General features: G+C 37.8%; 3 protein-coding genes across 4 annotated transcripts in view; 2 read left to right on the forward strand and 1 right to left on the reverse strand.

Annotated features, from left to right (window-relative positions):
• LOC107700055 (ras GTPase-activating-like protein IQGAP1) overlaps positions 1-12,083 on the forward strand; it is a 65,742-nt gene extending 53,659 nt beyond the window's left edge. Inside the window, exons 28-39 of the mRNA XM_016501564.1 lie at positions 524-664; positions 1,398-1,482; positions 1,695-1,927; positions 4,636-4,768; positions 6,124-6,226; positions 6,463-6,604; positions 9,068-9,155; positions 9,268-9,480; positions 9,742-9,902; positions 10,468-10,611; positions 11,021-11,129; positions 11,307-12,083. Of these exons, the coding sequence (XP_016357050.1) occupies positions 524-664; positions 1,398-1,482; positions 1,695-1,927; positions 4,636-4,768; positions 6,124-6,226; positions 6,463-6,604; positions 9,068-9,155; positions 9,268-9,480; positions 9,742-9,902; positions 10,468-10,611; positions 11,021-11,129; positions 11,307-11,420 (1,666 nt within the window). The 3' untranslated portion in view covers positions 11,421-12,083. The remainder of the gene's footprint in view (positions 1-523; positions 665-1,397; positions 1,483-1,694; positions 1,928-4,635; positions 4,769-6,123; positions 6,227-6,462; positions 6,605-9,067; positions 9,156-9,267; positions 9,481-9,741; positions 9,903-10,467; positions 10,612-11,020; positions 11,130-11,306) is intronic.
• Positions 12,084-12,475: 392 nt separating this feature from the next.
• LOC107700086 (proteinase-activated receptor 1-like) lies at positions 12,476-15,152 on the forward strand. Its single transcript, XM_016501610.1, has 2 exons — positions 12,476-12,658; positions 13,556-15,152. The coding sequence occupies exons 1-2, from the start codon at positions 12,589-12,591 to the stop codon at positions 14,725-14,727; spliced, it is 1,242 nt and encodes a 413-aa protein (XP_016357096.1). The 5' UTR covers positions 12,476-12,588; the 3' UTR covers positions 14,728-15,152.
• A 2,187-nt stretch (positions 15,153-17,339) lies between these two features.
• The window catches only part of LOC107700062 (single-stranded DNA-binding protein 2-like), a 30,706-nt gene continuing 24,388 nt past the window's right edge, over positions 17,340-23,657 (reverse strand). The window contains exons 5-17 of one of the 2 annotated variants that reach the window (XM_016501572.1): positions 22,578-22,655; positions 20,516-20,572; positions 20,362-20,422; positions 19,839-19,906; positions 19,673-19,740; positions 19,504-19,552; positions 19,385-19,420; positions 19,218-19,272; positions 18,755-18,825; positions 18,603-18,681; positions 18,453-18,484; positions 18,246-18,344; positions 17,340-18,159 (exon numbers count right to left, since the gene is read on the reverse strand). In XM_016501572.1, coding sequence (XP_016357058.1) covers positions 18,130-18,159; positions 18,246-18,344; positions 18,453-18,484; positions 18,603-18,681; positions 18,755-18,825; positions 19,218-19,272; positions 19,385-19,420; positions 19,504-19,552; positions 19,673-19,740; positions 19,839-19,906; positions 20,362-20,422; positions 20,516-20,572; positions 22,578-22,655 — 783 coding nt within the window. In that variant the 3' untranslated portion in view covers positions 17,340-18,129. Of the gene's footprint in view, positions 18,160-18,245; positions 18,345-18,452; positions 18,485-18,602; positions 18,682-18,754; positions 18,826-19,217; positions 19,273-19,384; positions 19,421-19,503; positions 19,553-19,672; positions 19,741-19,838; positions 19,907-20,361; positions 20,423-20,515; positions 20,576-22,577; positions 22,656-23,657 lie in introns of both variants that reach the window. The other variant, XM_016501571.1, reaches the window with a different exon arrangement.

Genomic DNA, 23,657 nt, shown 5'->3' on the forward strand with positions numbered 1-23,657 from the left:
TATATACACACTGTTGTTCAAACGTTTAGGGGGCAGTATGATATTTCTGAAAGAAATTAATGCTTTTAATCAGTAAATATGGATTAAATTGATCCTGAAAAGAATCCTGAAAAAACTGTTTCATGGCTTCCACAAAAATATCACAACAACTGTTTTAAACATTGATAATAAGAAATATGAGCAGCAAGTCAGCATTTTAGATTGATTTCTGAAGGATCATGTGACACTGAAGACTGGAGTAATGGCCGCTGAAAATTCAGCTTTGCCATCAAAATAATAAATTACATTTCAAAAGATATTAAAATATAAAACAGTTATTTTAAATAGTAATGATATTTTACAATATTACTTTTTTTACTGTATGTTTAATCAAATAAATTCAACTTTGGTGAGCATAAAAGGCTTCTTCCAAATACATTAAAAAATGATATATCTTATACCGACCTCATCTTTCAATCTTTAGTTTTTTACTTGACTTTTTTATTTATTTATTTTTACTACTGTTGTTTAACTTTATTTCTAGCAAGCTGCCGTATGAGGTCACACCAGAGCAGGCTCTGTCACACGAGGAAGTGCGGGCTAAAATGGAATCCTCCAATCAGGTGCTCCGGACCGTCACAGACAAAGTGCTCAGCTCAATCATGTCATCGCTGGACACCATCCCGTAAGAATAAAGACCATCCCAGCCTTTCAAGCAGATTTTAAGTTCTGATTCATGCAGTTCATTTTCATATCGCTTGTTATGTTTGTCAGATATGCCTCTTGTATTATGAAGGAGTCCTTTATACAATATAACAGTGTCATTGTGCACCAGGGGGCAGCACAGTAGTTGAAAATATGGAGTCAGTCCAAAACAAGATACATTTTCAATACATAGCATTGTGTGATATTTTGCTCATGCATTACAGTCATCTCATTATTTTAAAGGGGTCATATAATGCTACATGCACTTTTACAAGTTGTTTGAACTGAAATGTGTGTTGGACTGGTGTCTTACCTTAGCTCCGCCCTGAGTGACTGTCATCAGTCCGCCATTGTTTCACCGCTGGAGCAGTTGTAGACAAGAATGACTCCTAAGAGATTGAGGTCTTATGTTGTTGGATGTAATAATGAACATAGCAGTCATCGTTTACTCCCGACATCTGAGCCGCTGAAGACGCAGTGGATTATGTTTGTTTTTGAAGGGAATGCGCCCCCGATCTACATAAATGCATCTATGTTCGTGATTCAGCTCCACCTACAGAAGAAGTGAGTGTAAGGTTTTTTAACGAATCTTTGCAGAATCATATCAACTTGTGGAAAATGGGCATCCTATGACCCCTTTAAGGCATGGCTAGATTTTTTTTCTGCTGCTGATCTGTGATTTTTATTTTGCATATGTTTTCTTTTGCATGCAGTTACGGCATGAGATATATTGCTAAAGTTCTAAAGGACACACTTCATGAGAAATTCCCTGATGCCACAGAGGATGAATTATTAAAGGTCAGATGTTAAAAATTTTAGTGGTACTCCTGTATCCATACAGATGTTTCTTCTAAAACAAGTATTCACTTGGCCTGTCTGCAAAGCTCTTTTCATACTTGAAATGTGGCTGTAATTGCTTGACACACCTAACCACAACTGCTTAAAGATTCAACATCTCAAGAACCCAGAAAATTATGAAAAAAGTGAATGGTGCCATCTTCTTCCCACAGATTGTTGGAACTCTGCTCTATTACCGTTACATGAATCCTGCCATTGTGGCTCCAGATGGCTTTGACATCATTGACATGACGGCCGGAGGACAGGTGCATTCAGAGCAGAGGAGGAACCTGGCATCAGTGGCCAAGATGCTACAGCATGCTGCCGCCAACAAGCTGTTTGAGGATGAGAGCGACCACCTCACCCCTATGAACAGCTACATCTCCCAGACCTACCAAAGGTTCAGGTGAGGAGAACAGAGCACTTAATCAGTGAGACAAACAAACCCTTGTTTGTCCAGGGTCACAAACAATAAACACTATTCTTGCTGTGAAGAATCAAAAATAGTTGATTCACTCACAAATAGTAATATTTGTGTTCACTCACAATAATAGTTGACTCACCCTCATGTTTTTTCAATCCTTTTTCTGTGGAACAACAAGAAGATATATTGAACAATGTATCAGTGTTTTTTGTCCATAAAATGAAAGTCAGAAGGGTTGTTTCGACATTATGCAAAGTACTTACACACCTACCGGCCAAAATCTGTCAACTTGAGCAAGAACTGTTTTGATATTTGGATATTTTCTTCATATTTATATACAGTTCTCAGCATAAATGAGTGCAACCCCTCTGAAACTTAAATTCAGAATTTAATCTTCACTTAGAAGACATATTAGGTTATTTGTAGATATAATGTTCCATCAAGTCTGCTTGTTTAATGACCAAATAAAGCATGTCAAAATTATTCAGGAAAATATTTTCTTATCAAAGTGATGTAATGTTGCATTGCAAAAATGAGTACAACCTCCTGAAAGTTACAGAAAAAAAGTAAATAAAGTTAAAGGCAATTTTTGATCAACCGGTGAGTATGTTGAACCAAAACATTTAAAGAGAAATAATTTCTTGACAACTAAAAGTGTTACATAGCCGATTTAATAATTCTAAGACTTAATGCTGACAACAATGGAACCACTTAGGAAAGAACTGTCACTCAGGAGACTTATTTTATTGCTCAAAAGAGGACAGTGGTACAAGAGGAATACCAAATCATGGTTTTAAGTGTGAAAATATAGCATAGGCAACATAGAAATTCAAATACAATGGATTTGTGGCAAGGTCCTGAAATAATCAGGCCTTTATTTTAAGCTCCCGTTTCATAAAAAGGAGCAATACCAAGCAAGTGTCTCAGAGCCGGCAAAAGCTATGGAGCTAAGTGTTTATTGCATCTCTCACAGTGATGCAACATGCAGAAGTGAAATGCATGGTTGCTTATCCACATCGGGAACTACCTACTGTAGCCAAAGCACTATAAACTTATTTAGCCTTTTCCCAAGTCTTTCTGGCCTGTTTCCTTGAAACAGAAGATGCAACTCTCTCTATAATAATTCTTCTCTTAAACTATTACCAATTTTTTTAAACATTCATATTTTATCTAGAAACTGATGAGTAGAACAAAAGGTTTTAAACAATCACAGATCTGAGGTTCAGGACAGCCTGAGGATATATGGAAATGGAGGTGAAAGGTGAGGAAGTGTTTTTGTCTGAAAGTAAGGCATCAGCAGAGGAGGGACACGTGTTGCCACTTCAGACACATTAGTGTGTGTGTGTGTGTGTGTGTGAGGAGGCTGGAAGCACTAAATGACCTTTTGCCCAAAGCCCCTCATTCCCATGCTGGTGAGTCATGCTTACTGGAAACTCCCTGCTGCTTTCTTTTCCTCAGATTCTCAGCAACTCTGCCTGATGACACGTCTGTGATAGACCTGGAAGTTTAGTCTTGAGCTGGATTATTGCAGTTTAGCATGTGACCTTCTCATTCAAGCCGACTTGGCATTATACATTTGTTTTGATCTTGTTTTTTATTTTGTTGGTTGCACAAAACTCGGTAGAAGGCTCAACAGATTTCTTGAAATTTGTTGATACTCACAAAATTTCTCACTCCCATGTCTTCTACGTGTTTGTATATGCCTAATTCCATGTTGTTTTCGGGCTACACATTTGACCATTTTTATATTGATTTTGAAGAACTCCACAGATTTTCCCCAAAAATCACAAAGAAATCGACAGATTTAATCTGGGCTTGGTTATAGGTCCGTGTACGTTTTGCTCATTTCATCTCCTATTTGGAGTGCAATAACGAGAAATGGAAAAACGGCTCGTTTATTCGTTTTTCCGTTTAGTTTAACAAACGGAAAATGAGATTTTGGCTCGATTTCTCATTTTTCGTCTGGGGTTTAAAAATCGGGTTATGGCTTCGATATTTCATTCGCACGTGTGGGCGGCGCTGAAACGCTCCTTTCATCTGATTGGTCGAATCGCTCCGCCTTCAGTACGGCCTTTTCATTCTTTCAGGCAGAATAAGAGTCAGTACGAGTGCGGCACTATAATGTCTGAAACCACCACTCACTGTTAATTACGCATAATATTTTAATCAGATTTTGCTGGGCACATAATTCGTGCTGCTGCGACTTGCAAGTGACCCCTTTAATGCGAGTTACAGTATGCTGACAGATTATTTCTAGGTAGCCTATTAGTATTGTATGAATATTGTCCCATTGATAAATACAGTGCAAATAGTTCCGTCTCTTTGGATAAAAGTGAAGTGGAAATAAAAATCAATAATAGACTGAACAGTTCCATGATAAAATCACATGCAATGAATGTAAAGAGCTAATGTAAGGGCTCTCAGTCCTGCTCCTGGAGGGCCAGTGTCCTGCAAAGTTTAGCTACCCCAAATAAACACACCTAAGCTAAGCAAGGTCTTCAGGATCAGTAGCAATGTCCAAGCATTTGTGTACTCAGGTATCAAAAAAGATCATCCCAAAAAAAAAATATTCAAATATTCAGTATATGGAGCAGGATCCAGTTTTTAAATGCTAGTCTATGATGAATGAGTGTGGCCATCACATTGTATCCTGTATCCTAACCTTATAACTTTTGTTTTTTGATTTTCAGGGGCTTCTTCCAGGCAGCTTGTGACGTTCTAGCTCCGGAGGAGAATTTTAACGTGGACGAGTACTCTGACATGGTGACACTCAGCAAACCTGTCATCTACATCTCTATTGACGAGATTATCAACACACACTCTGTAAGACATACAACTGAGAATTCAGTACAAATCTCTTACTTTTTTAAAGTTGTGATAAAACAGACATAGCAACAGATCTTTTCTTATTGTGACAAACATCTGAGTGGAAGGGATTGTGGAAAAAGAAAGAAAAAAAAAAGTAGGGCGGGGACTTGATTCAATCCATCTGTTTTTAAGTGGATGTAGCCGTTGCACTCAAAAGTGGGGCAGATGAACATGAGTTTGCAGCAACAGGGTTTAAGAGGACTAAATGATTAGAGATCCAGAGAGAAGCCTGTCATTTTCACAGGAAGATATAACACTTAGATTAAACATTACAAGGTGAAAAAATTAAACATGCACAGATAAATCGTACACAGTAAGCTTTATAATATGCATTTAGAAAATAGATAAGGTAAATTTTCATTTCCTGCCAACTTCAGTGGAAGAGATGACCTCTTCTTTTATCTTATTTCTGGGCTGTTCATATTCAAGAGAGAATCCAGTTTAGAAGCATCTTGTCAAAGCGTGTGTTTTTCGGAATTTACTGTTGGGACGTGATCTGGAATGCGAAGTCAAATGCTTTGTTTAGATCTGCAACTCATTGTGATTAAGTTTCATTAGCCACCTATGAGTCATGAGAGGAGTCTTCTGTGAGGAGTGGTTTGACTTCAGATCCATGTGTGAGGAAGTGACATCATGACCTGTGCAGACATAATAAATAGTTTCCATTATTTTCCCCTCTCAGCCAAGCCTCTACATTCCTTCTGTTGAAAAAACCAGACTGATATTTCTGCGTGTTTCTAATTATGCAGCACATAGACAAACAGATGTAATGCCCATTTTAAGATGTATGGCTGTAATTTATATTTTATTGAATGAGACATCTTGTATGATTTGAGGAAATATTTAGGAGTTGTACATGGAAGAAATTGTTGACCATATATTCCCCTTAAATCTAATTAAAATGACTTACATTGCACTTCAAGGCACATATTGTTTTTCATGTATTGCCTAGGAATCGAACCCATGACCTTAGTGTTGCCAGCACAATGTTTGAGCTGCAGGAATATAACTTTGATATATCTATAAAATGATACCACACGAGGTAGACTTAACATGCACAGTATATGTACAGAATTTAAATATTTTCATAGAATTTTCTGGGTTTTGCTGTGAATGTATCGTGGTGGTCACCCTCATCTCAAAGTAGTACTTACAGATAATAACAATAGGAATTGCAATAAGAATTTAACTTGATCCAAGCTAAATTTCAATATTGCGATGATTGTGTGTTGTTGAGTATTATTGTGTTTTGTAGTCTATACAGACTAGTTGTAGCTGGAATACTTAAATTGGCTCTTTTTTTCTTCTAGTTGGTGTTGGAACATAAGGAAGCTATTGCTCCAGATCACAGTGATCTTCTGCATGAACTCCTTAAGGACCTGGGGGAAGTTCCTGATGTCGAGTCACTACTTGGTAAAATCATAACAAATGCAATCACATAATTTCATTCATTCACATGGAACAGCTTTCAAACACCACCAGTTTTGGCCACCTAGAAGAAGTGAAGAGTTTTTGCAAGTGTGTTGCCTCTGGCAAAAGAGTCCAGATGAAATATGCCCTCACTGACAGCTGATTAAAAGAAAAGGACAGTAATGAACAGAAAACTGCTGTCAAATGGCACAATAATGATTGTGAAACTTGACACCCAGGTGAAGGAGCTGTGGATGCAGATGACCTCAGCAAGGAGAACTCACTGAGTCAGCTGGCCAAAACAGAGATCTCCCTTACCCTCACCAACAAGTTTGAGCTGCTGGATGGAGATGACAAAGACACGAAGGGAATGATGATGAAGTAAGTGAGGAAGTAATCATCACTTCTTCAACTGTCTTGATACGTAAAATGTCCTCACATATAAATATCTCTTTGCCCACACTCAACTTTTCTTCATTGTCCTCATTTCCTGTCTTCATATCTCTCTTGACCCATGGGAGGAAATGGTTTGGTGGCCAGTTTTATCTTTTCCACTTCTAAAATAAGCCTTTTTTGACTGGCAGTGCGTAATGTAACACTCAAAGGGAACATTTGTCGACTATCATTTGCTGGCCAGTAGGTTAGGTTAGGTCACTTCATTTATACCCGCAGGTAAATTTGTTTTGCAGTAAAATGATAATGACATCCATTCTTGCACAATTTCAAAACATATAAAAACATAATATAACACAACAAAATAACAATAACATGATACAAGTGCTCAAGACCACTCAGAACTAGGGATGCACCGATACCACTTTTTCCAGTACTCGCCCGATACCGATACTTTTATTTTTTTGTACTTGCCGATACCGAGTACCGATACCAATATTTTATTGCATTTGTAAATTATTTTAAATATTGGGTACAGAAACCAAAAGAGTATGTATAATGTTAGTTGATTGACTTAATTTATCAAATAGTTAGTCAAACCTAAATTTATTCAGACACCTTCAACATTTCTCACATTATCACAGTTTATTCACTATAGTTTAGAAAATGGTAATAAAATAAATCCACTCAGCGTGCTTTGCTTATCAGCTCGCGCGCATCAGCTATACAGTCAATACTGAATGTTTAACATTATATTCATTGCATACATATACTTCGTAGACATCCTTAATCTCTAATAACTCCATTCTCCTGTCTGTTGTTCTGTTGTCGGTGTTTCATTGTCTGAATATGGCACTTAACACATGCTGTGTGGTATCGGCGTTTGGTATCGGGGCATTTTAATGAGTACGAGTACGAGTACGAGTACAGGAGCTCAGTATCGGGCCCGATACCGATACCAGTATCGGTATCGGTGCATCCCTACTCAGAACGTATCATTATATATAAATTATATAAAATATATAGCTATTAAACAACAACAACAAAAAAATCCCTACATCTTATTCAACACAGTTAAAACAGCAGGAACATTTTATTCGAGTAATTTTCATACTCGCCCAAGCTGAACCAGAATTATTTGCAGCCATCTTGTTCTCCAATTCTACTTTGTAGATTTGTTTAGCTTTTAAGATTTCAATTTTCAACTCTTTTGTAGCCAAATGCAAATCAGAGGCTGCTCCCTGTTTAAAGGTGAGCTTTTTTCCCCTTTGTAAGCAAGACTTAACAGATTTAGTAACCATGGTTTGTTATTAGAATATATTTTAACACACTTACAGGGAATTATCATGTCCCTGCAAAAAGCAACTTATGAACATGTTACATCCAGCAGTGAGTCCAAATCATCACCACAGGACTGTCGTTTAACTATATACAGTACTGTCCTAGCACTTGTGTGCTAACCACTAGCTTTCTAGTGTATCTTTGGGAAGGAAGCAGGAACACTGACATCACAGCTCATTGTCTATATGTTAACATCCGCTCCATTTCCACTCAGAAAAAAACAGCATCTGTGAAGCCCCAGTTACCCAGACGTGTATGATCTTCTGTTTACAGACCATATAAACATCAATTACTGTAACCGGCCAGTTCGTGTATGTGCAGTGTGAGACAAACCACAAATTAGTCTGCATTTCCTTACAGACACTTTTGTATGCTTACACTACCAGACAAAATTCATGTTGTTCCAAACCTGCTTGACTTTCTTTCTTTCTGACTGACTGTATAGACAAAAAACACCAAAACATTTTTAGTGAAAGTGACGTGACGTGTGGCCAAGTATGGTTACCCATACTCGGAATTAGTGCTCTGCATTTAACCCATCCTAAGTGCGCACACACACAGCAGTGAACACACACACCGTGAACACACACCCGGAGCAGTGGGCAGCCATTTATGCTGCATCGCCCGGGGAGCAGTTGGGGGTTCGATGCCTTGCTCAAGGGCACCTCAGTCGTGGTATTGAAGGTGGAAGAGAGCGCTGTACATTCACTTCCCCCACCTACAACTCCTGCCGGACCTGAGACTCAAACTCGCAACATTTGGGTTACGAGTGCGACTCTCTAACCATTAGGCCACGACTTCCCCTCTTCTTTCAAGAAAAAAAAAAATCATACGGTTAAAAGGTTTTCAAGGCCATGACAAGCACAAAATTAGTCAAATTCAGTTCAGACATTTGTAAGTTGGGATGTTTCACCCAAAAATGAAAATTCTGTCATCGTTTTGTCCTTTATGTCACCAGCATATTGTGAATGCCCGTGAAGTATACTTGCATTGCATTATCTGCTGGACAATGTCAGCCCATATCTTACCAGATGAGACAACGCACGACATGAGACACTCTGATTTGCCTGACTAGAACATCCTTCTCTTTGTTTGCCTGTCACTTTGCAGAACAAAGAAACTGATAGTGGATGTTGTGAGAATTCAACCAGGGGAAACACTCACTGATATCCTAGAAACTCCTGCCTCTGCTGCACAGGTATAGTAGGCTCTTGAATTAATGATCAAGATTGAATAGAGGTCAGTCTTCCAACAGATTCAGATGAAGTTCAATCGATTAGCCTCGATCAACCCTCTCTCTGGTGCTGTAGGAGGCAGAGCACGCTAAGCTAGTGGAGCGACAGGTGGTGCAGGACTCTCAGACTCCAGAGGGGTTGAAGAGCAGCCAGGCCATGCTGGAGGACCGCCAGCTGCCTCTGGAGCAGAAGAAGAGAAAGATCCTCAGGAACCTGAGAACTCTGGAGCAGGCTGGACTGGTCAGCTTAAAACACAAGTACCAGGAAGTCATCAATGACATCTCCAAGGTCAGGCCTTAATGGGTTCACGAACTATCTGAAAAGACGTTGGGGCTCATTGAAAAGTAATAATTGTCTGTTGGACGAATGTAGATATTCGTAAAAGTTATAATGATTGCTATATCCTTGACTCAAATGATTGCTTCTGTATTAAATCTGTCCCTTTAGTACTGCAGGGTACCATAAACACCTTCCGTTAGTGCATGTCTTTAGTCTGACTGTTTTTTTACAGTATAGTATTTGTAATAACAAAATTGTTTTATTTGGCAGGACATTCGATACCAGCGGCGCTACAGGCAGAGGAGGAAAGCAGAGTTGGTGAAGTTGCAGCAGACTCTGACGGCGCTCAACTCAAAGGCGGCTTTCTATCAGGAACAGATCAACTACTATGACACATACATCAAAACCTGTCTGGATAACCTCAACAGAAAGTGAGTGCAGATGCAAATTAATTTCTCATACAAGCACGCTCGTGATTGTGGGCCTATATGTTCCTCTCAATAATCACTTTAGATATCTATAAATTAATTAAGAAATCAATAAGTAAAACAGCAAACAGTTAATAAAGTAATATATTGAAGTAATTCAAAATACAAAATTCAGTTTAGTAATTTAGAAAATACAAAAAAAATAATGCTAAAACTGAAAACAGATATTTTTAATATGATTAAGATAAACTATTACCTTATTGATTTTATGCTGTTAATATCCGTTTGTTCATTTATCAATGTAATTAAATTATTATTTCATTGCTAATTTATTTAATTTAACCTCATGACTAACTTATATCAGTTTGTCTATTTATCCTAATGTTTAGGCATTTTGATAATTTTCTCATTTGATATATTGATGTCTAATGATTAGAGATTGCCACAATCGGGCCCTGATACACAATAGCTTGAAGGGCACTTACTAGTGGTGTGGAAATTGGAAAGTGTCCACTGTCATTTCCTATAAGACATTAAAATAATTCATTGACGGTTGTTTCTCCACCAGGAATTCACGAAGGTCCATTAAACTGGACAGAAAGGAAGAGGGGAAGGGCAGTAAGAAGTCCAAGGCCTCCTCTCTAAAGTACACAGCAGCCAAACTACATGAGAAAGGAGTCATTCTGGAGATTGAAGGCCTCCAGACTAATCAGTATGTTCTTCCTCTTTGCACCATTTCTTTTCATTCCATTGATAATTAATATGTGTATTCATAATGAGTAACTTAACACTGTGCCATAATCAAATACATAATATCTAAACTGAATGTTCTAATATCTAAAGTTATCCATCATGTTCTGCTCTTCCTCATGCAGTCCAAAGGGGAGTTTAGCCAACTATTTTTGCTATCTCTTAAGGCAGATCAAAAGAATATTCAAAATGTTATCTTTTAGTGCTCAGTGATTTATTTGTTTATTTTGTCAGAAATGTGTTCTGCTTATAATTCTTCTTGACCGAGTGCTACCAGTCATTTTGCAACATTCAAGTTATTTGCACTGTAAGATGTACAGTATTAAGCTCCACCTATTCCAGTACTTCAGTCAGTGTTTTGTACATTTCAGGTTAAAAAATGTCATGTTTGATATTTGCCCTTGTGAGGAAGTGGGTGACTTTGAGATAAAGGCCAAGTTCATGGGAGTTGAGATGGAGAAGGTGCAACTGCATTTCCAGGTCAGTTCCCAGGTGCACAGAGCCTGGCACAAGCCACGTAGTCACAGTTCTTCTCTTGGACATGCAGGATATTAGTTTTATTATATGGAATTGCATTTATGGACACACCAATAGAGAACTGTTTTTCACCTGTTTTTTTTGTGTTTTTTACTTGTTTTTTGTGTTTTTTATTACCAGGACCTGTTGCAGCTTCAGTATGAGGGAGTAGCTGTTATGAAAATGTTCGACAAGGCCAAAGTCAACGTCAATCTACTGATCTTCCTTTTGAACAAAAAGTTCTATGGAAAATGAAAGTGAAAATAAGTTCAGTGAAAAATATTAACTAGCTATCAGTGTCTCATTTTAGATGTTAATTGTGTGAAAAGAACAGATTGTGCCTTTGGTTTTTAGATCTTTTGTTTGTAAATGAAATTTCTCTGAGCATTCAGGGTATTTGTGCAACTGTGTTTGCAGGTCTTCTGTATTTAATTAACTATAAAATGAGATCTCATCTTACCATTCTAAGAATTATCATACATGCCAAGCTGTACATACATAGCTTACTTTTGACTTACATTTGAAAGGAAATTTAATCAAACCACAATCAATACAACAAATGTTCATGACATTTTTTAAAATTGTGAATGAATTATATTTTTAAATACAAGTGTAATTGAAATATATATTTTATAGCAAGTAATGTATTGAATGCTGCAATGTTTTAATAATCAATAAGATGGATGACTTTTAATGACTGATAATGCACTACTGCCATGTGGCTTTTAAATAAGATAAACCAGAGAAGACTTTTCACAAGACTGTCATGAACTAGTGCCTTTAATTTCTACATGCTCAAATGTACATCTTTTTAAAGATACCTATTAAACGGCATTCCTAAAAGTTTTCAGTTAAAATAAAACTGACAGTGTTCTGTACTGAGATGGATTAATGTTATTGATTTTAAATAAATACAACTATCATACATCAAAACGTGTTTTTTTCAAATAAATATATATATATATATATATATATATATGGGAAACTGGATATATCTGACACAAAGCCTGTATTATGAGTCAAAAGCCCAATCAAATAAATGCAGAAGTTTATGGTGATTTCAAATTAGGACATTTTTGTGATTACTGTTCTCAAACCAATAATTGCACCTTCATGCTGTATGTTTTAATAGCACTTGGTGAAACAAATGAACACAATGTAATATGCTGTAAATACTGTTAACTTAAAAAAAAACTCCACCCTAAAAATTGTATCAGCTAGTCCTGGTCTCCCTTGTGTCAGAATAGGCGTTGACATGCTGTCGACAGACGCTAGAGTGAATGCCCTCCAGACTTCACTGATGTCTGAGGACTGCTGTTGAAATAGCGCGCGAGCTCAGCCTCATTCAGTTAAAAGTATTTGCCTTTTATTTAGTATTTGCGCTCTTTCATCATTTTTGAGCTGCACGTTTCATTCAGTCGTGATGTTGTGGATTGTGGTGTTGATGGGGCTGCTGGTTGTGGAGGGCTCTGCGGCTGCGCTGCCCAAGAACGGTAAGACATTTACAGCCTCTTTCTTTGCACGTGACACAAAGTAAAATATAATGAACTTAAGTAACTTACAGTGCTTTGGTGAGCGGAGTAGATGTGAACTTTTTGTACTTAGTATTTTTGAAAGTGAGCATTACAATCCACTGCTAAAAAATGACGTGCGAGTCAGCTGCTTAAGTTCACACTAAGCGCTTATATAGGCTACTAGTTCATTTGTAAATAACTCGCCATTTAATTTGGTGCACCATTACTTCTTAAGGCAATACTGCTTGGCCGGAAGTGTTCTGTAGTTGAAATATTATGTTGAAACTATGCACGAGCATTTATTAGCGTTTATACTAATGAATTGCATTTCAAAGACCATGCACAACTAATCATAAAAATCCCTTCTGAAAAAAAAAGATCAAAAACCAGGTTTGAAAAGCATCTAGCCTGAGCATTTCAGCAGGGATATTAGTATAATAATAATGTAAAATGAAAAATAGTTAAAATAAGGTACAGTAAATGAATAGCAATTCAACAAACTGTCAAATTTAACAGTAATTCGTTTTAATTTGTATTACTATTGAAACCATGTAGTGACCGAGAGTGGCAATGGATTACTTTGCCATTTTAAGGCCATGCATAAGTAGCCTAATTTCCTTCTGGAAATATATATATATATATATATATATATATATACATATATATATATTTCGAAAAATGAAGTATCTAGCCTGGCCAGGCAGAAAGACCAGATAAAACCAGTCTATGCTGGTTATGTATGTATTTATGTATGCTGGCGGGGGTATTAGTATTTTTAAATATATAATAAGAAATCATTATAATCAGGATTAATGTGACCATTTTTTACCAAACATTTTACACCTCAATAGTTTAATTTTGTACTTATTTTTCCAGAAACTTTTATTCGGACATTTTCTGGTTTCTTCCTCACCGTCACCGATGAGCCAATTGATTACCTGGACGTGCAAGTTGAGGGCAGCGGCTCCAGTCCGGATCAAGTATCCAAACTCAAGAAAGATCACCAACACCATGTGGCTAAAAAGACTTATCACATCTCCCCGGAGGCCTCCAGCTTCCTCACAGGCCGCGTGGTGACCGCTGTCATCCCAACAATATACATTGTGGTGTTTATCATCAGCTCTCCTCTAAATCTGCTGGCGCTGGTCATGTTTGTGCTCAAAGTGAGACCAAAAAAACCGGCGGCGATTTATATGATCAATCTGGCTTGCGCCGACCTTCTGTTCGTCCTGTTGCTCCCGTTTAAGATAGCCTACCATTACAACGGAAATAACTGGATATACGGGGCCGGCATGTGTCGTTTCGTCACGGCTGCTTTCTACTGCAACATGTACTGCTCTGTGCTGCTGATTATGTGCATTAGTGTGGACCGCTTTATGGCGGTCGTTTACCCGATGGAATCGCTCACCTGGCGCAGTCCGCAAAGCGCGTCCGTCGTGTGCGCCGCCATGTGGATTTTGTCCATCGGCGGTGTGACGCCTTTGCTGATTTCCAATCAAACCATTCACCTACCTGACCTGGGCATCACCACCTGTCACGACGTCCTTGACATCCACCACCTCCGCGAGTATTACCTGTACTTCTTCCCCATCATCTCTTCGCTTTTCTTCTTCATCCCGCTCATTTTTAGCACCGTCTGCTACGTGCGCATCATCCAAGCTTTGTGCGCGGCCAACGTGGAAAACCGCACGAAAAAAACGCGGGCCGTCTTTATGGCCGTAACGGTCTTTGCTGTTTTCCTCATATGCTTCGCGCCCACAAACATCATCCTGTTGGCGCATTACGTGCAGCTCGCTCACAAGCACAATGATGCGTCCTACGCCGCGTACTTGGTGTCCACGTGCATCGGGAGCGTCAGTTGCTGTCTGGACCCCCTCATGTACTACTTCGGGTCGTCTCAGTGCCAAAAACAGGTTCTCGCCGTTCTCAAGTGTCAGGGAGCGTCAGGCATCGAGAGAAGCGCACAGTTCACCAGCACCACCAGGTCAAGCAAGCTGGAGACTTTTAAAAGCAGCGTGAGCAGCCAGTACAGGAAGCTGCTGGCATGAGCTGCCTGCTGAAAACCAGGCTGGTTTTAAAGGGGGTTTGAGGGCTTTGCAGCTGGCCAGGGTGAGAGACCTTCTCAAACCAGCTGTAGCAGGTTTCCAATGACTTTAAATCGTTTACTTTATCGGGGCTGCGTTTCTCAAAAGCCTTGTAATCCAAAGTAGATCCCATTGCCACAAATGGTCTCTGCGATTAATTTAGCTTATGATGCTTTTGAGAAACGCAGTCCAGGTCCAGCTCATTTAGGATGGTTGGAGTTGATTACACTATCATTCATTGGAACTCTTGAATTATTATTATTCATAACATTTCCAAGAAGATCCAAATGACTCTGGCACTTCAACCGTTTCAATGCTTTTATAACATCTTTGCTAATAGATTCTTGCTTTATTTTTGTATTCATTTGTTACCATGTCAGATAGCTATATTCTTGCCAATAAACGCATATTTAAGTATCAGATACTTATTGTTTAGTAAACACAAAAATTGAAGTTGTATGTTACATTATTTCTGTTTACTGTAATTTACATGATAGTTTATGGGACCAGCTGGCTGGATTTTATGAAATTACTTGGTGAAAATTCTCTAAAACATTTACACCAGTTAACTATGGTTTTATCTTTAGATAGATGTTACAGTATATACAGTACACTACTGTTCAAAAGTCTGGAGTCAGAAAATTGATACTTTTATCCAGCAAGGATGCATTCAGTTGACAGTAATGACATTTATAATGTTACAAAATAAAGAAAATACTGTGATTTTGAATTTTCTATTCATCAAAGAATCCTGAAAAATGTGTTACAGTTTCCACGATGATACAAAGCAGCACAACTGTTTTCAGCATTGGTAATACTAAGATATGTTTCTCCAGCACCCAATCGGCAAATTAAAAATGATTTCTGAAGAATGACACTGAAGTTTCACAACATTTTTAAAATGATTTTAAATGAAATATTTCACAACCTTACTGTTTTTACATTATTTTGATCAAATAAATGCAGCCTTGGTGAGCATGAGAAACTTTTTAACAATTAAAAAATATTCCCGGTCCCAACCCTTTTAACGGTAGAGTGTAACGATGCAAATCGTTGTAATCGATGCTCCAAGTCTTATTTAACCAACCAACATAGCTGGTCACCAACATACAGTATTTTGTGCGTTGAACACTGAGATACAGGGCCTAAAACTAACTTTTTGCCACACCTGCCAATGGCTGGTGACATGATAAAAGCCATGAAACTGGTTTGCAACTTTTTGCAAAAACAGGCAGTTTTACTACTACAATAACTAAACATATTTACAATGTTTTTAATTTGTCCTGCTGGTGCATTTTCCCTCAATTTTCCCTATCAATTATAGCCATTCAACATTACAGTATAATTGAAAGCCATTATTTTTAACATTTAATAGGCTCTGAAACATATAACTTTTAATTTAAGTGATTTTAAAACAATCTTCACATAAACTTTATTATATATGCATAAACTATACATATAAATCTTTATTCAAGCTATACAATTTAATCAGCGACTAGAACAGTCCAAGGACTTCTCTTTTTCTTTTGTTCTTTGATATACATCAATGACAGACTTCAGCAGTTTTCACTTTAAAATCAGTGCCGTCTCTTTAAAACCTGATGCATATGACGCGGATCTGACACATATCCGATTTTCTCCCAACTCATTACGGTCATTTATAACTAATTTAAAGGGGTTATAGGATGCTACATGCACTTTTACAAGTTGTTTGAACTGAAATGTGTGTTGGTAGTGTGTGTACACAACCACCCTATAATGATCAAAAGCCACCCAGTGTCTTTTTTTTAAATCTCCTTAAATGTTTTCCCCTTTCTCAAATCGAGCCGAGCTCAGATGCCTGTCTGTGTGACGTCACAAAAACAGGCCCCTCCCACGATAGTTTGATTGATCATTAAGACCCTAAAGAATCATAACTTGTGGAAAATGGGCATCCTATGACCCCTTTAAGACTCCGTTTACAATGTAACTCGCCAAAACCGCGCATTTTGACATAATTGTGTGTTTTCGTGCGTTGAAGCGCTACTAGTGAGCTGTCTGAAGCGATGTTGTTTTTACTTCATTGCATTGTTATAATTTGTAAAAGTTGTACCCGCCAACTGGCGACTGACATTGTTACATGGACTCGCCAACGCTGATTTTTACTCGCATTTGGCGCTTGGCAAGTGTTAATTTTAGGCCCTGTATATATATATATATATATATGTTCAGATGCAAAAGCCTCTAAGTACGTTTGACATTTTTCTTTAAAATGAGCATTTCTTTCTGGCTACTATCTATAGGTTTCTATGCAAATACTGGTACTTCTGAATGGGTTAAGGCTGGGATTTAGCACATTTGAAGTGAAAGTACTTGATGAACATGTACTATATGAACATATACTACATATATATATATATATTGGTTTGTCATTTAACCAGAGACCTGATCAAATTTCATATCTAGCAAGAATATTAGTCGACTTATCTACCCAGCAAGAATGTACCAGCATAAACCAGCAGGACTAATTGACGGTGGCTTGTGCTTTTTTTCCCCAAGAAAGGTTACATACACAAAAACAACTACAAATGGTGAAAATGATTTTTATATCAGCATATCCAAATTCTTCACAGATAGCTGTATTTACAAGAACAAATCCAACGTGACAAGAAATCTTGAGGTCAGTCCTAAAAATTGCAGGTTAATCCATTACATTTAGGGATATACTGTACATTTGTCTTATTTCAAAGCACAACTGAAATTAAGCCAACATTTGGTTTGCCTAAACAATGTGTTTGATAAAGGGTGCTTTTGTCAGTAATCGTCGTCTGATCAAATCCTCGTTTAAATTTGAAAATAATGCATTTAACGAAGGCCTTGAAATATCAAGTTTAGTTCACTCAACAACAAAAATATTTTTTTCTGCAGTTCAATCATAACGGTGTAATTGTGTGATTTATGCTGCATCTAAAAGTAGAGGAAATCATTGAAGGAACTGCTGTATGGGATACTGAGGGCTTCTTGGTATTAGCTATGCTGCATAGGACAGGAAAAAAAAAAGCTTTTACATAAGAAAGGTACATAGAAAAACTTGTGGAAAGTTTCAAGAATTCAAAAATGGATTGAGCCCTGTGTGAATCCAAACAGGAGACAGGACATATTAACCATGGAATGACAAAAAATGGTGAAAAGGCTTCTTCTAGGTGTCTTCAGCTTCTTTTCATGGCTTGCTTAAGTTTATTCAGATTTGGTGTAGGATGACGTCACTGAAATTCACAATAGTTCACCAAAGACAAAATGAATAGAAAACCAAAGAGAATCTCGGTTGGGAGAAGATTCTGTTTTTTTTGCTGAACACGGTGAAAACTTAACTCCTGTGCTGTCCTCTCACACGCTCATTGTAATGTTTGGAGAATACTGCAAGACAGGAAGGTAGTTTAAATGTCAGCTGCTGCCGTATTTAACACAAATGATCCTATAGAAAAGGCTTTCTGCATACATACGCTTTCACTCTGAAATGGGTTGAGGAAGTTGCCACTCATTTCTCCATCATCTCTTGGTGTGCCAGGCTGATTATTCATGCTGAGGTTTACTGGTGAGCTCTGATGAAAGTGAAAATTGAGTTTAAGGACAGAAACCAAAAATGAATTTCAGAGAAATGGCCGTCACTGTTTAAATGTCTGTCGAAGGGGTATGGAAATGTCCCCTACCTTTGGGAGGCTTTCAATGTCACCAGATCCTGCTGTTGAATGGAGGGAAAAGGAAAAGACTTCAGAGTATTCAATGAAAAGTAGTAAAGGTGAGAATGTGCAAATGGATGGAATATATATGTTTGGCATTGTCTGTTAAATCTGTCTTACCTAATGAACCATTCAAATGATGAGGCTCCATGCTTGCCATGCTGCCTATTGGGCCATCAGGACCTGAACCCAATGGAAACTGAAAGGAAAAATACCGTAAGAAAAAACAAATATACTTTATATGTTCTTACTTAAAAATCGCCAAGACTCACATTTGGTCTGTTTCCATTTGGAGGGACTGAGCTGATCAAGCTGTACACGTTGTCACTCGAGTTGTTTGACTCTAAATCAATATTGTACATCACACATTAGTTGTTCATTTTTAGCTAAAGTCAAAATAAATGACTTGGTATGGGTAAAGAATGAATTGTGTCTCACTCCGCACAGCACACAGATACTGGGTTCAATTACATTTTTTATCCATATTTTAAATATATGAAGTATATCGAAATACTGATAAAAAGTACTGAATGAAATATTAGTCTATTTATAAACTTGCCTCATTCAAGAAGAATATGTGATGCTGCCTTTTTAGAATTTGATCTAATCGACATACTGTATGTTAGAAGGCTTTTCAGAGCAGTCTTTGTTTTCCTATGATGCCTTAAAATGTCTACAGGCCTTCAGTGGATTTGAAGTAGTTAGTATTGTGCTGACTGATCCAGGATCTGTTACCTGTGGGACTGGGCATGATGGATGTACCTGGAGGGCCACCTCCTGCTGGGGGACCCTGCAAACACACTGATTCTGCTTATTCAAATGACCAGAGTATGTTACCCAATGTTACCTCAGACAAGGTAATGACAAAAAAAAAAAACCTTAGACACCATTACATTACCTACCAAATAACTGCCTGGAGATGCAGATGAATAAGGGATCTGCGGGGAGAAAGTACTGGTATTTATATTGTTTAGGATATAAGACTTTTGATCAGTTATCACAAGCCATGTTGAGAACAAACCGAAATGTTATTTGGAGGATTTGGCCATGGTCTTCCTCCTGCAGGACCCCTTTACACAACAGTATACAAATATACAGTGTTATACAATTTATACAGTAGTACAACAGCGATTCTGACTTAAAGGGATAGTCCACCCAAAAATGAAAACATGAAAGAAGAATACAATTACATGTTAATCGCAGGCATCCCGGGTCCCACTAGGGCATTTAGGGGAGGTCTCATCCCACCACCATAGTTCTGGAACACCAATTATACCCAATAACACATCACAGTAAAGTTTGTGAACACTGTAACATGCTTATACAACTTTACTTAATTATCCATGGATAACTCACCTGTGGTCCAATAGGAACCATTCCTCGAGGGGTCATCCGCTGCATGGGCCCACTCATGTTGGGATGGCCTTACAAATGGGAAAAGCAAGCAAATGTAACTGAGGCCAGCTGGTAAGAACTGTGCAGGTAAACCTCACTCCCCTGATCTCAAGAGGAGCACTAGTTACTGACGCTAGAGGCTGTGGTTTTTAGCGTCCATGTTAGCTTTTTCACCTCCTACTCCGGTGACCAGGGTTCGAGTCCCGCTTGGAGCGGGGCGGTTTAGACCAGAGTGATGTATTCATAATTTGATGTATTATTATGGCTGTTTGCAGAATCTACACACTTTCTTTTCACAATTTCTATAGATTTGGGAGGATATCTGTCAATTTTGTTGGATGGAAACTTAATAATAAAATTATCCAAAGTATTTAATAAAGAAACACACAAAGGGCAGGTGGTGGTGAGTTGTAGAAGTGTCTGTGTGGACTTTATCATATTGCAAGTATTGCCATATTTACAGAGTTGTTTGTATTTTAAATACCTGGCTGCCTTGTAGGATCCATCCCACTGGGTAGGAGCGTTTGGTTCCCAGGCCCCAAAGCCTGTTCAAAACAAACCAGATTGAAGTATCAGCTATTATCATGCACTGAATGAAAACTTTAGATCCCGAAAGCAGAATATATGAGTGAAAATACCTGATTGGGTATTCTGAGAGAACCTCTGGGCCCACCTGGGTATCGAGGAGACATAAACTGCTGAGGAAACACAAGAACAGAGAACAATTGATCAATTCAATCCAAATCACACAGCAATTTTCATGTTTCACCCAGCAGGCAAACCAGAGCAACTGAGTGCTACCATAAATCACACCACCAGATGGCAACACTGCATTTGTTTTTTAAATCTGCAATTCAGTCTCAGATTAGGTGTTTAACTTCAATGCTGAAGTCAAATGATCTGGGTTAAACTTTATTATCAATATATGTGGCGTTAATTAATCACTCAATGTAAAAACAGGAAAAGCATGTTTACAGTAATGCAATTTCCAGTAGTCTTTTGAGTGACTGTACAGAATCTCTTTCCTCAAAGTCACCATGAAATCAAAAAATGACCCTATTTGCTTTTTAAATGCATATTCTTGGTCTTATTTGAATGCAGGGACATAAACCACCATAGACATTGAGGGGGACAAGTGCCTCCAATATATAGAAATGCCCAAATTGTCCACCCCAGTGCTTGAATTGATTCTTGCAGTGCTCTGCTGCACTCCTTTACGCAGCACTCTGTTTGTTAGGATGACAAAAATATTTAAAATTGACGTCTTTAGGCTGGTCTGCCTCTGCGGTCTAACAGCGCTGGTCAATGTCAAAATGATCAGATCAAAGTAAGCCGAGTTACAGTGGGGCAAAAAAGTATTTAGTCAGCCACCAATTGTGCAAGTTCTCCCACTTAAAAAGATGAGAGAGGCCTGTAATTTTCATCATAGGTATACCTCACAGCAGCAGAGTGTGAATTATAGCATAACGTTTCAGTTTTAACGTTGACAAAGAGTGAGGTACTATGGAAGTAGCAAAACTTTTAATATTTGACAACTGCTTTATGAGGTCCACTGCTTTATAAGGTCCACATTTCTGGTAAGCAGAGATGGGCACAAATACTGTACATGAAAATGTATTTAAAAATACAAATACAAAATACAGAGTGGAAAAATGTATTTAAATACAAATACAAAATACTGTGTGGAAAAATGTACTTAAATGCAAATTACATTAGATTTAGAAGGCTTTAAAATACAAAAAAGTATTTTGCATTTCAAATACGTATTTTAAATACATGTATCTGAAATACTGCCCATCCCTGCTGGCAAGTAATGCCAACTTTCCATCATCAAATCAAATCCCAATGAATAACTATAATGTTTTACTGGTAAATACATCAAACAATGGATGTTAAATGGGTTGCAAACAGCAATTCACATTGACTTCAATATAAAGGAAAGTGCTGTATTTCAACAGATGTATGGTGAACCATGATATATTTGTGAAGTTCAAAGCAGATATCTCAGCGGGCTGGTTAAAATAAAACTGGATCAAACTGCGTGAGTTAGAGAGGAGAACTTAAGAAAGGATTGTTAGAGCTGACGGCTGGATTCTTTGGGAATCTGAGTTTAAGACTATCAATGAGCGATTGTCAATACACATCAGGCAGGACAGCAGCTCTCAGACTGCCTGCTGACAGTTAATCGATGTATGTTCTGGTGCATTATCACTGATGTACACACAGCCCAACATTTATGCATTTGAAATCCTCCTTAAAAAACACACATTATAACAGATAATTAAACAAATAATTGAAAAGACACACATATTTTCTTTCCAATTAAAAAATGAAAATATGGAAATCCTTGCATAATTTGCTGTTTCAGACATCCACACATAATGTCTGAATAAATATTTAATTGCTCTTTAATTGCATTCATAATCTATCCTGACTCAGCACTGTCTCGGTTCAACTGTCAATCACAGAGGTAGAAAATAATTTCTCTATTCACACTGACATTATCTGAATTTATTGTTTCCATGCCACTCTTTTGTTGTGTTTCAGACATAAAAAAGCACTGTCATTCAATGACAATTCAAAAAAATTCTAATTCAATTTAAAAAAAAAATCTGAAATTCTGATGTTTATCAAATTAGATTAGTGAGCTGTGTGAACAAAGCCTAATGTCTCAATGCAATACGTCTAATATGTGTGTACCTGAAAAAATCCCGGGGGCAAAGGCATACCATCTCCAGGAGGACTTCCAATCACCGGACTCTGTGTCGCTGCTGCACTCTACAGGACACACACATACACAAAACTCAGATGAAATATCCTTATATAGCCTCTAAGAAAAACAACATAAAGGACACAGGAAGATTGTGAAAGAGGAGTCGGATGTTACATATCACGCTACATATCGCTTTGATAAAAACATGTATGTTATAAATAACCTGAAAATGAATGGACATTTTGAAGTAATAAACCAGCAGCAGAAATTACTTTCAAAATCAGCACTGTATAAAAATTGCTGCTCTTTTTTATGGCCAGACAAATGACTGTACCCTGCAAAGTCACATGCAAAAGTCACACTGTGAACACATTAAGCATGAAGAGCATAATGTATTTCTAAAAGACACTTATATTTGCAGCAGAGGTGACTACAGAGAGGGAGGTCATTAAACAGCCATCAGTACATAGATGTAACAGCTTCACCCCATGTCTGATATCACCTGCTCTAGCAATAACATGCACACACAAACACACAAATCTAAAGCTTGAACAATGAGATGAAATATGAAGCAGTGGGAAGACATAGACACTGAGAAGTTGCACCTTCTGGCAAACACATTTTGTCCACTGAATAATTAACAGCACTAGTGTTGATGTACTACAATTTCTCTGGGGGTTTAGGCTTTCTACTCATTGGAAATGGAAGAGAAGCAACTGTTTTCCCCTGTTTGCCCATACATACACTCACATCAGTTACCTGACCATACTAGACCACACCAAGTGCCATGTACCCAAGTAGTTAATAATGGCCGACCAATCATTATGTATTTCATCCCAAAAACCAAAAGAAAAGAAAAAAACACGAGGGAAAATTATGATTCACACAGTCAACATTTTAGGGACAGAGTCAGACACTACACCAGCATATTCAAGCGCAATGAAAATTATTTTAAATTACATTTTTTAACGTATCTTTTCTTACTTTGTAAAGAAACAGCTGTACTATATACAGTACATAGCCAACAGAGTTGGGTATAACGCGTTACTGTAATCTAATTACTTTTT

This window comes from Sinocyclocheilus anshuiensis, unplaced genomic scaffold, assembly GCF_001515605.1.
Source record: "Sinocyclocheilus anshuiensis isolate Anshui unplaced genomic scaffold, SAMN03320099.WGS_v1.1 scaffold983, whole genome shotgun sequence".
Lineage (NCBI taxonomy): Eukaryota > Metazoa > Chordata > Actinopteri > Cypriniformes > Cyprinidae > Sinocyclocheilus > Sinocyclocheilus anshuiensis.

Coding starts and splice junctions, on each gene's coding strand:
- LOC107700086 (XM_016501610.1), top strand. CDS start 12,589: ATGTTGTGGATTGTGGTGTTGATGGGGCTGCTGGTTGTGGAGGGCTCT. Junction 12,659..13,555: donor GGCTGCGCTGCCCAAGAACG/GTAAGACATTTA, acceptor TTATTTTTCCAG/AAACTTTTATTCGGACATTT.